Genomic DNA, 14004 nt, shown 5'->3' with positions numbered 1-14004 from the left:
CATTGGTGGGATCTTTGGGGGAGGTGCGGGATCTCTGGGACATTGGTGGGATCTTTGGGGGAGGTGGGGGATCTCTAGGACATTGGTACGATCTCTGGGACATTGGTGGGATCTCTGGAGGTGGGGGTTCTCTGGGACATTGGTGGGATCTTTGGGGGAGGTGCGGGATCTCTGGGACATTGGTGGGATCTTTGGGGGAGGTGGGGGATCTCTAGGACATTAGTACGATCTCTGGGACATTGGTGGGATCTCTGGGGGGCAGGGTTATCATGACGTCTGTTGGATAAGATGCCATTCTGTAGATCCTGTTGTCACTCCTCTCGTTGGTGTTGCTTTGGTGCAGATTTCTGTCCCCCGCCAGTGCCTTCCATGTCACTGAATATCTTCCGTCTCCAGCAGCCGTCACACCGGCTCTCTGCAGCTTTGCGGCCTCCTCCAGGCGGCATCCTCATTTAGTCGCCTGTTCCCTGCGGCACACACCGGCAGGAAGCTGAGAGACACATTTTCCCTGTAATTAGCTGCATTTTCTTCAGGTTTCTTGCCTCCTTTTCTGCGTTAGTCAGGTTTGTCCTGCTCGGCATCATCAGTTGCCTTTCTTTTTATTAGTGATATATTTTTGTTTTATATGTGTTTTTATATAGGCAAACCTTAGATTATTCCACATCCGGCCGTGCCGTAATAGAGCTTGTAATCTAATTACTTTACCGTACGTGCCAGGGCAGATTCTTCGGTGGTCATAAGTAAACCAAACATTTGTATTGCTGGAAGAAATCTAATTACCCAGAGAAAACCCACATGCACCTTGGGAGAACGGAGTCCCTTCCAGTCCTTGACTGCTATGTCTTACAAGAATTTTTCCTAGGACATACTAGTTAAAGGAGTTGTCTTGTCGTGATAAACCAAGCGCCATAAGTCTTTTTAAAGGGCCTCCTAAATTTGTATGTGACCTAAGGGTGACTTCATTTTGCTAAGGATTTTGCAACTTCCATTGAAGCCAACGTGACCTGCACGGTGAGACCACAGCACAATCCACAAAAAGACGCTTAGATTGTGCTGCAGATTTACGTCAAGATCCACAGTGGAAAATGGGAATGGGATGACTTTGCTCAGTCTTGGTGCAAACAGTTTTCGTCTTTATTAGGTGAATGTAGTATTACAACTTAGCATAAAGTACACAGTCTCACCTGGTCCACGAGATCAATTCTAAGGAGAAGGGGGGTCCAGCTCTGATGTCTATATTCCCCTTTAGTACGCCAGGTAAGTACTGTTAGTTGAGATCTGATCTGCTGAGGTCTGGGTCTGAACAAGGATACCCGGTAGAATAAAGCTGTCCCGGGTTGCAGGAATTGGGGCCTCCGTCTCCCGGTTGCAGGGATGTGGGGCGGCCGTCTCCCGGTTGCAGGGATGTGGGGCGGCCGTCTCCCGGTTGCAGGGATGTGGGGCGGCCGTCTCCGGGTTGCAGGGATGTGGGGCGGCCGTCTCCGGGTTGCAGGGATGTGGGGCGGCCGTCTCCGGGTTGCAGGGATGTGGGGCGGCCGTCTCCGGGTTGCAGGGATGTGGGGCATCAGTCTCCGGGTTGCTGCGAATGGTGGCGGCCCTCTCCAGGTTGCCTGCATGGGAGAGGCCATCACATGCAGCAGTATTTGCACTCGCTGAGATGTGCTGTGGTAAAGCAATAGGCCCACAATCTGTTCCTGCACTGGGGCCCTGATTGCTGCGTCCGCTCACAGTCCCCTATAGAAGACCTGAGTCCATGTCTGTGACAGCCGGGATACGCTGCACGTTCAGTCTTCACCGCCGGGGTCCAACGACGCTAATTCACAGTGACAGGTGCACATGAAATTGACTCGCGTTATGTAAAAGATTGTGGAAATAAAGACGTCGGCCGCTGTTCACCGAGACATCATCGGATTAATCATTCTCCGCATCTGATGTCGTCCTCCTAATACAGAGCTGAGAGGGGTCCGGCCGCTTAAAGAGCCGTCGCTTCAGGGCAACATGGAATTAATGCAAATAATCTATTAGTGCTTGTTTGCCCAGGGACACGCACTCCATAATACACAAGAAGCCTGAGAAATCTCTGCCACCGCGCACCATGCAAACATCAGCGCGCCATCATTACTGGTGCACCGGCCGGCCATTTACCGCAGCGCCGCGCTGACACCGAATATGTCAAGCATTGGTTACATTGATTGGAAACTGCTGCTTTTAATAATCTGACTCACAAGATCAAATGTCAAGTGTGGCCTCTCTTACACGCTGGAAATTATGGCGTCTCCGTTCGTAAGAACAGGCGGTATTGTCGTGCAAATTGGAGGAGCCGCCGGGCAACCTGAGATAAAGAACTGGTCTAATTTAAAGCCTGAGGATTATTCAGGCATCTCAGATTGGGTCCAAACTACAGGAATAAATTTTAGTCTTTTTTTTAAGACGGCTTTCATCTGTAGGACAAACATGAGGGATAAAATTAGTTATCTGCAGCCACCACTAGAGGGAGCTCAGGAGCTTACTGCAGACTTCAATATTGCACTCCCTCTAGTGGTAGCTGGAGTTATGACTCAACTCTTGCTTACCGTAGACGCTTAAAGGGGTATTCCTATCTTAGACATTTTAAAGGTAATAGCTGCTGCTGTGATTTGCAGTCAGAGATGATTTTAAGCACTTGGAAGTTTTATGATTTGGGCGGAGAAACTATTTATGATCGTTGGTCTGTTAAGCAGTAGATCAGACCATAAACCTGTAATAATAGAGCCTCCACTTGCAGATTAAGAACCAAGGAGGAAATCCAGAGCTGATCCTCAGATCATATCCCAGCATTACGAGCGCCAATAACATCCACAGTGATTATTTGATCGCCAGGACTGATTTAATTCCAGAAGTGGCTGTTCAGACTAGGCCACCCCTTTAAGAACACTTTTCGAGGTACTTGTCAATATCTCGGCTGCCTGATTCCACCACTAGAGGGCAATCTATATACAGCCATATACTGTTTCTTATGGACCAGAATGGGAACTGCATAGAGATCGCCCCCTAGTGATGGATAACAGCAGATCAGGAGCTCATGATTATTTCTGGCAACCAAAAAGATGAGCGGAAGTATAAAGCACTGGCCTCATGAGCCCTAGAAAATCTTCTATCACTTGGTTTGGTTGTCTACTTTTGTGATTTCCCTTAAGCTAAACGATTCGGCAGCCCAAATCGCTCTGTTTTCATAGTTTGTTGCGCTCTATCAGTCAAGGAGTCCCAAGTTGTTTATCTTAAAGGGAAATCTGTCGCCAGGTTTTTATCTAATCTGACAGCAGCATAATATAGTTACAGAGACCCTGATTCCAGCAATGTGTCACTTACTGGGCTGCTTGCTGCACTTTTGATAAAAGCTTTGTTTTATCTGCTATAGATCTGCCAGTTCTGAGAATGCTAAGCTGTGTATAGCTCCACACACACACCTCTGATTGGCAGGAAACAGCAAATCAGTGGTGTGGGCGGGGTTATACTAAGCTCGGCATTCACAGTACTGCTAGATCTGCAGCAGATAAAGCAGTGATTTTATCAAAACTATAGCAAGCAACACAGTAAGTGACACATCACTTGAATCAGGGTCTCTGTATCTATATTATGCTGCTGTCAGATTGGACCACAAAAACCTGGTGACAGATTCTCTTTAAATATGATTTTCTGGTGCCGTGGTCAGTGCTCTGCTGGGCAGTGCAGATACATCTCCCTCTATCCATAAGTCATTGATCGGAGGAATTAACGGTCCGAGCCGCCATCTTGCATCTCGAGTGGTGAAAGTTTCATCCGACCTCCTCTTTCACCTGCCGCCAGCAAGAAGAAAGCCCCCCGGGGCTGAGTTTTAGGATTGGCAATGTGCCTGAGGCAGAGCCCAGGACTCATCTGTCCGAGTTACCAGATCAGAGCCGCCGGTGCCCCTTCCTCGTGTAGCCCCGGGCGAGGAGAAAGCAGGTGGAGCCGAGCCCGGGCGCCCGCCAAATAGTAATACACATCCATAATGCCGAGATAACGGGCACCTTTCTTGTGCGGCCCGCTGTTAACCTCTGTAGGAATTTTTTTTTTTTTTTTTTTTAAAGGGGTTTTCCAGTTTAAAGACTGTCTATACCAATTCATCACCATTTTGAAGATCTTTGCTTGCGGTCAGAGAATCGGAACATTCTTTAAATCCCAAAAAAAAACATTCCGACAGATCCCTCTCCTGTCTTGAGGGTTTGCTACAATGTTTCAGCGCGGAGTATGATATAAACTTCATCCTCTTTTACCCATCATTCCTGAACCTCTTCATATCGTCTATTATAGGTACTACTACCCTCATCGTCTGCTATGTCGTTTACTTTACCACGTGCTGCAGTTATACTGTATAGGATTTCATTATACAGTGCGCTCTAGTGGTCAGGGCAGGAATTACACAGATCCTTTGTGATCCTCCACCTGTGATGAAAATTAGGGTACCGGCCCCTTTAAATGCATACAATTGCCGTTTCTGACAATGACTTTTTGCGATTGAATTCTGGGTTTCCATCCCAGTTCCTACCTAACCCAAATTTGCAAATGCCAAAAAATCTGTCCCTCACCCCCTCCTTTCATCCTGCGCCATAAATTAATCTTCCCGTACATGTGTGCCGTGCCGGAGAGGTGTGAAGCCGCAGCTTTCCACGCTCTGTGGTCTCTAATTTCCAGCGCCGGGTGCAGCGCCAGCCGCCGTCTCTGCCACGGTCTCATCTATTTGTGCCTGTAGAGAGCTGGCAGCAGCTTGAATGCAGAGCGTGGAGATAGCCGGGCATCTGTCTGCAACATCTGCGTAACCTTTACCTCTTCCAAAACAGACAAAGCCGAGGGGAGCAGCTCGGGGGGGCTGACATTAAATGGATTTTTGTTTTACAAACAGACCCCTAAAAAATAGATTCAGTTTGCATTTAACCATTTTTTTTTTATATATTTATTTTATGATTATTTGCAAACTTTCTTTCTTTTTTTTTTTTTAGTTAAGGTGCATTGGTCGCACATTTTTATATAGTCGTGGCCAAAAGTTTTGAGACTCCATTATGCATTTGTGGCAATTTATGCATTAAGTTGCTCATTATCAAGAGCAAATTGTCAAATTCCATTAATAATCTCCTTCTCTCAGGAGAAAGTGTTAACAAGGACAAGGCAGCTGATATCACTCCTATAATTAATCTGCAAGGGAACAGGCACTTGAAATCAGTGTCTTCTGTTAACCCCCGTGGTTACCTCCAAAGCAGCACGTGTAGTCATGGCTTTGCTTCAAAAGAGCTTTACAGGCAAGGACATTGCTATTTGCAAGATTGCCCCTAAATCAACTATTTATCAGATCATCAAGACCTTCAAAGACAGGGAGGTTCTGTTGTTGGAAGGAAGCGTTGGGGGGGCTTTCAAGAAAGTTAAGCAAGTGTGGAAGCATCAAGGCACCCAAGAATATCCAGCACGTGTCAGGACTGTCTCCTAAAAAGGATACAGGATCTGTATAACACCAGTGCAGAGCTTGCTCGGCAATGGTAGCAGGCAGGCGTCAGTGCATCTGCAGGCACAGTGAGGCGAAGGCTTTTGAAGGCGGCCTGGTGACAAAAAGGGCAGCAGAGAAGAAGGAAAAAACATCAAGTACAGTCTGACATCCTACAAGGAAGTAGAGGGATTGGACTTCAGAGGACGGGGCCATAGTTATGCTCCCTGATGAAGCCCGTTCAGGATATTTCGGACATTTGGAAGAATGCTAGTCCAGGTGAGGGCTGCCATATCTGGCTTCAGGACGCTTTACTGCCAGCATTTAAATGTTGGGGGCTTCTCATCTATGGGGCTATCATTCATTATTTTGCCGATGGATAAAGAATGGATCTAAACCTCCTCCAAGAGCAAGTTCTCTCATCATCCAGGACAATGCGGTGATGATGCTTTCTCCAGTATGATGGAGACCATGTCAAAAGTGAGGACAAAGTGGCTCCGCAAACAAATCATTGACGTTTTGGGTCCATGTCCAGGAAACCTCCTCCAGATCTCGCTCCCATTGAGACTCTGTCGTCCATCCTGAGAAAGCTCTGATGAGACAAGAACGGGCGGCCATCAGTCCGGACCTGGCCCACACCTCCCATAGCCGTGGGCTTGCGAGATATTGCAGTACGCGATGCCTTATTAAAAACACAAGATGTAGCAGCCATTTAATGTCATTTATAACGAGGGGCGACCTATGTAGCCCGGGACTCGCACCAGGAAATCGAGTGGTGGGACGGCCTCCTAGCGTGTCATCTCGTGGCCCGGCTCGGTGGGTGGTGAGTCTGAAGCGAAGACCACAAGCCGATCTTTGATTACATAATTACGCCCTTTCTGCCATCAGCTCCACTCGCCCCTCTGCAGCGTGTCAGCCCCCGACTAATTAGACTATTAGTCGTCCATGTGGTCCTGATATCCTGCTACCGGGGACGACAAAAAGTTGACACCACGTTCGTGCGAGGAGCCGAACGTTTCCCCACCGCTGATCATCAGTCTTCACAGCGTATTAATTAGAAGTGATCTAAAAAGGAGAGAAAAACCATAAAATAAAACTCCCGGAGACCTCAGCCATGTTATGTCCTACACCACAGACTTACCAAGTGCCGCTCCGCGCGGAGGATTCCTGGCAGTGCGGGCGTCAGCGCCGCCGTCTCAGAGGAGATCTGTGGGGAAGACAAAAATAATGTGAGGTTAAATAAATGTGAACAAGGCTTCTAAATGTGCAGATCTGCTGTTACCAAGAGGCTGGCACCGGATCTGTAATGTAATGCATGTACACAGTGACTGCACCAGCAGAATAGTGAGTGCAGCTCTGGGGTATCATACAGGATGTAACTCCGGATCAGTAATGTAAAGTACAGAGTGACTGCACCAGCAGAGTAGTGAGTGCAGCTCTGGAGTATAATACAGGATGTAACTCAGGATCAGTAATGTATGTATACAGTGACTGCACCAGCAGAATAGTGAGTGCAGCTCTGGAGTATAATACAGGAGGTAACTCCGGATCAGTAATGTGTGTACACAGTGACTGCACCAGCAGAATAGTGAGTGCAGCTCTCGGGTATAATACAGGATGTAACTCAGGATCAGTAATGTAATGTATGTACACAGGGACTGCACCAGCAGAATAGTGAGTGCAGCTCTCGGGTATAATACAGGATGTAACTCAGGATCAGTAATGTAATGTATGTACACAGGGACTGCACCAGCAGAATAGTGAGTGCAGCTCTCGGGTATAATACAGGATGTAACTCAGGATCAGTAATGTAATGTATGTACACAGTGACTGCACCAGCAGAATAGTGAGTGCAGCTCTGGGGTATAATACAGGATGTAACTCTGGGTCAGTTTTTAGGGTGAAAATCATTAAACTTTCACAGAAGGTGAAGATTAGACATACATGGCCGCTTTTGCCTTTTGTTCTAGTGATTGGAGCTGAGCTGCAGTACCAGGCACAACCCTTAGTCAGATGTGGCGCTGTTTCTTGATGAAGCAGCCATGTTTTTCTAAGACCTTACATTATCACTTCGATGGCAGTTGTCGCTTTACCACTGGAGCTTGCAATTGACCCACCACAGTGATTCTCTCATTAGGGTCTGTTTTATGAGAAGCCAATTAGCCCGGTATTATCGCTTGGATTGTGGGAGGGTGAACACAGAAACTCATTGCAAATCCCATCACGAGCGGAGCCTACACCCACAGCGCCCCATTACCGCCATCGCCCCGATATTGAGAGCCCGCACTATATTGTAACTCGCACAAAACGCAGGGCGTTCCTGGCATTTCATTACCGCCCGGGGTTGTAAAGGAACATAATATAAGGCGAGTAATGAGCGCTGTGCCTTTAAGAAACCCTTCATGCATTACTCCAGATGAATCAGCAGTATTCCTATTATTGTAATCTGGAGGATTTCCTCCACTATAGACGGTGCCCAGAAGAGCAGCACTGAGCCCGCGCCGCTAACAGCCTTGTTGTGAGGGGATTAGCAGCCAAAGGAATGCAAAAGACTGGCTCCAAGACTCTGTGAAGGGTCCCGCTGCTTCCCATCCTCCCCCTGTGCTGCCGCTCCTCACCCCGGGCACTGCGCTTCTTTCCTATAATTGGCCATCTTTGTGCAAAAACTAAGATTCACCCCCCCCCCATCCTACAATACAGATGTAGCAGGGCTGAGATTGTTGCTTTCAGTGTGACAAACCCCTAATATGTGTATCAGATAGAATAGCCATCTGTATGTGCCCGCTGGACTACAACTCCCAGTATGTGCTGACCCGGTGCCCACAGGTTGTCCTATCCTACTTCATCAAGTAGGCAGTCACATCACCTATATAGAGGTGTTATCAGTCATTGTACAGGAGGAGGAGGTGAGCTGTGATATCACCTATTGTGAATGGTGGATCCTGTGTTATCTACTGTATATAGAGGTGATATCAGTCATTGCACAGGAGGAGGAGGTGAGCTGTGACATCACCTGTTGTGAATGGTGGATCCTGTGTTATCTACTGTATATAGAGGTGTTATCAGTCATTGTACAGGAGGAGGAGGTGAGCTATGATATCACCTGTTGTGAATGGTGGATATATAGAGATTATTTATACATACATACATACATACATACATACATACATACATACATACATACGTTATCAGTCTTTGTAGTCCTGACTGTGATGATAACGAGACTTCTGAAAAGTCTTGAATGAAGAACAGGAAGTGCTGCCCTAATGTCCCCAGTGGCCAGTGTCAAAATTGCAAGCAATGAAGAAAAAGTATTGTCAAAATTTGTTTAAAAAATGTATTTAATACAAAAAAAAAATTTGATTCAATCTTGTCGGACATTTTCTGCACATGGAAATGAGTCTCCGCAGCTGTAAAGCGCACACCTGAGCGGGCTGTTTTTTTTTTTCCCTTAAGATTTTGCTGCAAAAGTCCAATAGATTTTCTCAGGATCTTGTGGATAAGGTGTAGTGAAGTAGGCGGCTTGTTCATCCTGTAGGGCAACTGTGTGCGACTGTAGACGGTGTCATCGTCACCTGCACTGAGCGTTCCGATTAGGCCACTTTCACATGTCAGTTTTTCTGCATCAGGCACGATGCGGCGAAATGTGTAAAAACCGGATCCGGCGCATGTTGCCACCAGGTCCGTTTTTTTCCCATGGAGTTTCATTATCGCCGCATTGCGCCGGATGCCTATGCGGCGCGTCCGGTTTTTGCCCGATCCGGTCGAAATTGCCGGTCCGGCGTCAGGGAAAAAACGTTGCATGCAACGTTTTTTCTAAACGCCGGACCGGTTTTTTGCACTGCGCATGCCCTGAAGACCTTCTCTGCCAGGAATATATCCGGCAGAAAGAAGGATCCGGTGTCTGCGTTTGCGGCCGGATCCGGTAGTCCGATTTTTCGCCGCATTGTGCCGGGACAGAAAAACTGACATGTGAAAGTAGCCTTAGGCAATTTTTGACCGTATCCGGCGAAAACCAGACGCGCCGCATAGGCATCCAGCCCAATGCGGCGATAATGAAACTCCATGGGAAAAAAAACGGACCTGGTGGCAACAGGCGCCGGATCCGGTTTTTACACATTTCGCCGCATCGCGCCTGATGCAGAAAAACTGACATGTGAAAGTGGCCTTATACTGGAAGCGCTAAACTTCCCGATGCAGCGCTGCGAGTCTCCTGGAAGCGCTAAACTTCCCGATACAGCGCTGCGAGTCTCCTGGAAGCGCTAAACTTCCCGATGCAGCGCTGCGAGTCTCCTGGAAGCGCTAAACTTCCCGATACAGCGCTGCGAGTCTCCTGGAAGCGCTAAACTTCCCGATGCAGCGCTGCGAGTCTCCTGGAAGCGCTAAACTTCCCGATACAGCGCTGCGAGTCTCCTGGAAGCGCTAAACTTCCCGATGCAGCGCTGCGAGTCTCCTGGAAGCGCTAAACTTCCCGATGCAGCGCTGCGAGTCTCCGGCAATTTTTTTTGCTGCTGCTGATTTTGTGCCGTTAGAGACTTAACCGTGGAAAATCATCTCCACGATGTGAGTAACGTGCAAATCCACAGTGGAAAACTCTGTGGGTGTTGGAGCGATGTGCCCCTCTGCACGTAACGTACTCGGCTCTGCTGTATCTGAGCGCGTCCGAGACGAATGCACCAAACTTTATCCCATAGAACTTTCTCCGCGCTCCCTCGTCTTCCACTCGCCTCCGCACAATTCTCTTGTTAGGTCCAAAAAAAAAAAAAGACCAAATCCAATGGAAGAAAAATTTTCGCTTAATTATTGTGCTGGCGCTCAGGAGATAATTATTTTTTTTTTTTTTTCTCCTCTCCTTCTCCTTTTCTCTCTCCCCCCTTCGTTGCACTTTTCTCCCCGGCTGCCGAGCTGCTTGGAATGTTTGCGCTAACCAATTAATATGCAAATGAGCTGATAAATATTTATGCCGCGATTTTAAATTATGCAGGGAGCTCTTTCAGTGTACTCTGCAAATGAATTGCTCACGGACTTCAAAGTGCTGGCTGCCGCGCTAACGAGGGAAGATTTGCATAAGGCCCTAATCAGCCGCATACTGATTAAGCTTCATTATGGAAACTGCCAGCTGCAATCTTTGTTTCTATTTTATTACAAAAAAAAAAAAAAAAAGGGGAACTTTTTCATGCTTCAGTTGCCTTGACAATGTCAGAGCGAGCGAGCAAGCGAGCGGAGGCTAAAACTCCACACAGCAACTCAAGTTTCCGTCTTCGCCTGGCCGCTGCTATGCTATAGTCCGGAGTAATATCAATTAATTCCGCCTCCCCTCCCCCCTTCTCCTCCTCTTCTTTACCCCCCCACACCCCAAAAATTAGCCGTCTCTTATAGACTCATTAGGCATATTCTTCTTCCACCTGTTTGGATCCTGGGCGAAACGTGCGCTTCATCTGACGCCATGCTGGACTGCAGTGAGTATGCACTAGGTGGGTACGGTCTGAGCACTTTTAATATGGAAATAGCTGGGGAGTAGGAGGGGTGCGGGCGGCGGCGGTGACTATGCATGGGCTCATAGCATATGTAGCAGAGCTCGTAGGGTCGGTGGCCCGTCCTCCGACGTAGTGCCGGAGCAGAGGTTTTTATTTTTGTCTTTAACACTTTATGGGATTTCGTTGCTACCATGCTGCAAATCTATCCTGCTGCTATTGTTCTCTGTTTTCAGGCTGAGGATAGCCGATAGGAAATATCCAGGCTCCTTTCTTTTTCTTTTTTTTCTATGCTACTGGACTGGTCCTTTTTCATCGTTTCCTCCACTGCTCCTGTGCTACATGTGCCGGACACGGACTCCGATATTTTTTTTTTTTTTTTTTTTTTTTTTTTCTTTTTTACACCTCTATGGTGCCATGCAGCGAGATGAAGGGAGTCTTGTGTCTGATTGAAGATTAACTTTTTTTTTTTTTTGAGATCCATCCAGAACTTGCAGTCCTATGTAAGAACGTATTTTTTGATCCACTTGTTGGATGCAGGAAAATGATATAGAAATATAAAGGCAAAAGAGACATGGTTCATTGAGTTTTTATGTGTCTGTAGATTGCAAGCTCCTCGTGTTATCACTGGATGCGTAGGAGATCGATCACTCACCTCCCTGAGTCTAGTGGAGTCTAGGGGGCAGTAATGGGAGCGGATGGGGGAACAGTCACCATGTTCAGCTCCTCTTCGCTCGGCTGCAGATATCCGGACACTTTCTCCCTCTACATAATGAACGATTTTTAGATTGCAGCTATAGGAATCTCCTATCTAGGGGGTATCGTCAGCACACAAGCATTGGTCGTGCCAGTCCTGAAGGGTGATTCACAATTTTTGTTTTCTTCTGATGTGTGGGATCCCCACCGATCCTAGCTGTGAATAGGGGATAACTCTCATACATACACATTACATTGATCTCGGATGAACCTGACGTCCAACCGACCATTGAACTTGTACGGTGGTGTCCTAACTTTCCTAAAAGAAAGGTCGGGCTCTTTGATTTCAGTATGCCTGATCATTTGGTCCCAGGGCAGATGAGCTGCTGCTACAGCCGCTTTATTACCCTCTCCTCGTCCAGTACACATGCACGCTCGGCAAGCTTGAATGTGCATCTCTGTGGGCGGATCAGGACGAATTGCCGGCTACTGATCGCTGTCCAAAACGTGTGACCGGTACCTGTCAGATATCCATTTTAAAGGGGAGGTTTACCTTTTAAATTATGCCAAAAATGCTCACATTTGCAGAAGCATAAAGGTTTAATCCCTTAAAGGGGTTGTCCCTATCATTTCATATGGGGGAAATATTACAGATGATTGGATTAGCAGCTTTGCATTTTACCTCCATACTCTACTCATTGGCTAAGCTCCCTCTGCAGTCTTTGCAGCGGTGGTCGGTCTCCTAGGCAATGGGTGCACTACTGAGGTTTCTCAGATGCAGGGATGTGGTCAGCGCCGTTGGCTCATGTGCTCCTCCTCTGCTGCAAAGGTAAAGCTTGCAGGGGGCGGTGCGGTCAGCAGTCATCAAGAGTGCACCGGCCTGCCTTGCTGATGGTTTCCTTTCAGATGCATTCAGCACAGGTATCTTCCATTGTTGCACAAATCAATGTACCACCATTTCTGGAGTCTTGCTGTACTCCTGTATTGTTTCTGGCAGAGCACTGGTTAATTGCTCATCCTATATTTTGTGCACTGAGGAGATGGACGGTTCAGTTCATGAGATTTTTAATGAAACCAGACCCTGGGTCCAGACGATCATTTCCCCAGGTACCTGCTCTGCAGATCTGTGCATCACCTGGAGCGTCGTCCTGTGAAAGATGAACTGTATACAAGACCCTCAGAGAATAACTCGTCCATGTCTGTGAACTGCGCTGAGGTCGTAATGGGAACAGACAGAGCACAGGCGTGCGGCCTCCTCGTAGACATCCCCTCATTATTGTGGGGTTAATATAGTGGAGCCCGTATTGATGCAGACAATAAATGGAAACTCAGGAGCAGGCGATGCACAAATATAGCAACATCAATCTGTAATTTGGGCACTTAAGGGAAGCATTGCTCATGTATCATCATATTGTACTGTGGTCCTGTGTAAAATTATACTGCAGGGGAAACACTATTTACTAAAACATACTATAATACTGCCCCCTACTACTATAATGCTGCCCCCATGTACAATAATATAACTACTATAATACTGCCTCCTATGTACAAGAATATAACAACTATAATACTGCCCCTATGTACAAGAATATAACTACTATAATACTGCTCCTATGTACAAGAATATACCTACTATAATACTGCTCCTATGTACAAGAATATAACTACTATAATGCTGCCCCTATGTACAAGAATATAACTACTATATTGCTGCCCCTATGTACAATAATATAACTACTATAATACTGCTCCTATGTACAAGAATATAACTACTATAATACTGCTCCTATGTACAAGAATATAACTACTATAATACTGCCCCTATGTACAAGAATATAACTACTATAATACTGCTCCCTATGTACAAGAATATAACTACTATAATACTGCTCCCTATGTACAAGAATATAACTGCTATAATACTGCCCCTATGTACAAGAATATAACTACTATATGGCCGAGGTCACACATAAGAGAAACTTGGATGAGTCTCGCATGTCAATACCCGGCACTGCCGCCGGCACTCAGGAGAGGAGCGTGCAGCTGCATGTATTTTTATGTAGCCGAACGCTCCTCTCCCGAGTGCCGGGTATTGACATGCGAGACTCATCCGAGTTTCTCGCACGTGTGACCCCGGCCTTATACTGCCCCTATGGACAGTGAGCAGTAGGTAATGTGCACTTGGGTCACTTCTGGGTCACTGGTAATGTAGTGATCCCCAAAGACCCCATTTCTAGAGAATATACCAGAAATATTATGTTATTACTGTTTTCTTATATACTTTTTTTCCCGTTTTCATCATCTCCGCTTGCTGTTAGGGAATGTGACTTCTGTTTGAGAACCTCCTGTTCAAGGATTTCT

At 46.9% G+C, this 14004-nt stretch overlaps 1 protein-coding gene across 3 annotated transcripts in view; it reads left to right on the top strand.

Annotated features, from left to right (window-relative positions):
* POU2F1 (POU class 2 homeobox 1) overlaps positions 1–14004 on the top strand; it is a 112180-nt gene that overhangs the window by 39234 nt on the left and 58942 nt on the right. The window contains exon 1 of one of the 3 annotated variants that reach the window (XM_073577117.1): positions 10471–10947. The exons of the other annotated variants lie outside the window; for them this stretch is intronic. Coding sequence (XP_073433218.1) covers positions 10920–10947 — 28 coding nt within the window. The 5' untranslated portion in view covers positions 10471–10919. Of the gene's footprint in view, positions 1–10470; positions 10948–14004 lie in introns of those variants that run through there. 3 annotated transcript variants of the gene reach the window in all.

The sequence above is a fragment of the Dendrobates tinctorius genome, unplaced genomic scaffold (assembly GCF_039654945.1).
Source record: "Dendrobates tinctorius isolate UK_male_01 unplaced genomic scaffold, ASM3965494v1 ptg000054l, whole genome shotgun sequence".
Taxonomy (NCBI): domain Eukaryota; kingdom Metazoa; phylum Chordata; class Amphibia; order Anura; family Dendrobatidae; genus Dendrobates; species Dendrobates tinctorius.
The sequence above is the reverse complement of the archived record's forward strand: the minus strand, read 5'-3'. Positions and strand labels throughout refer to the sequence as shown.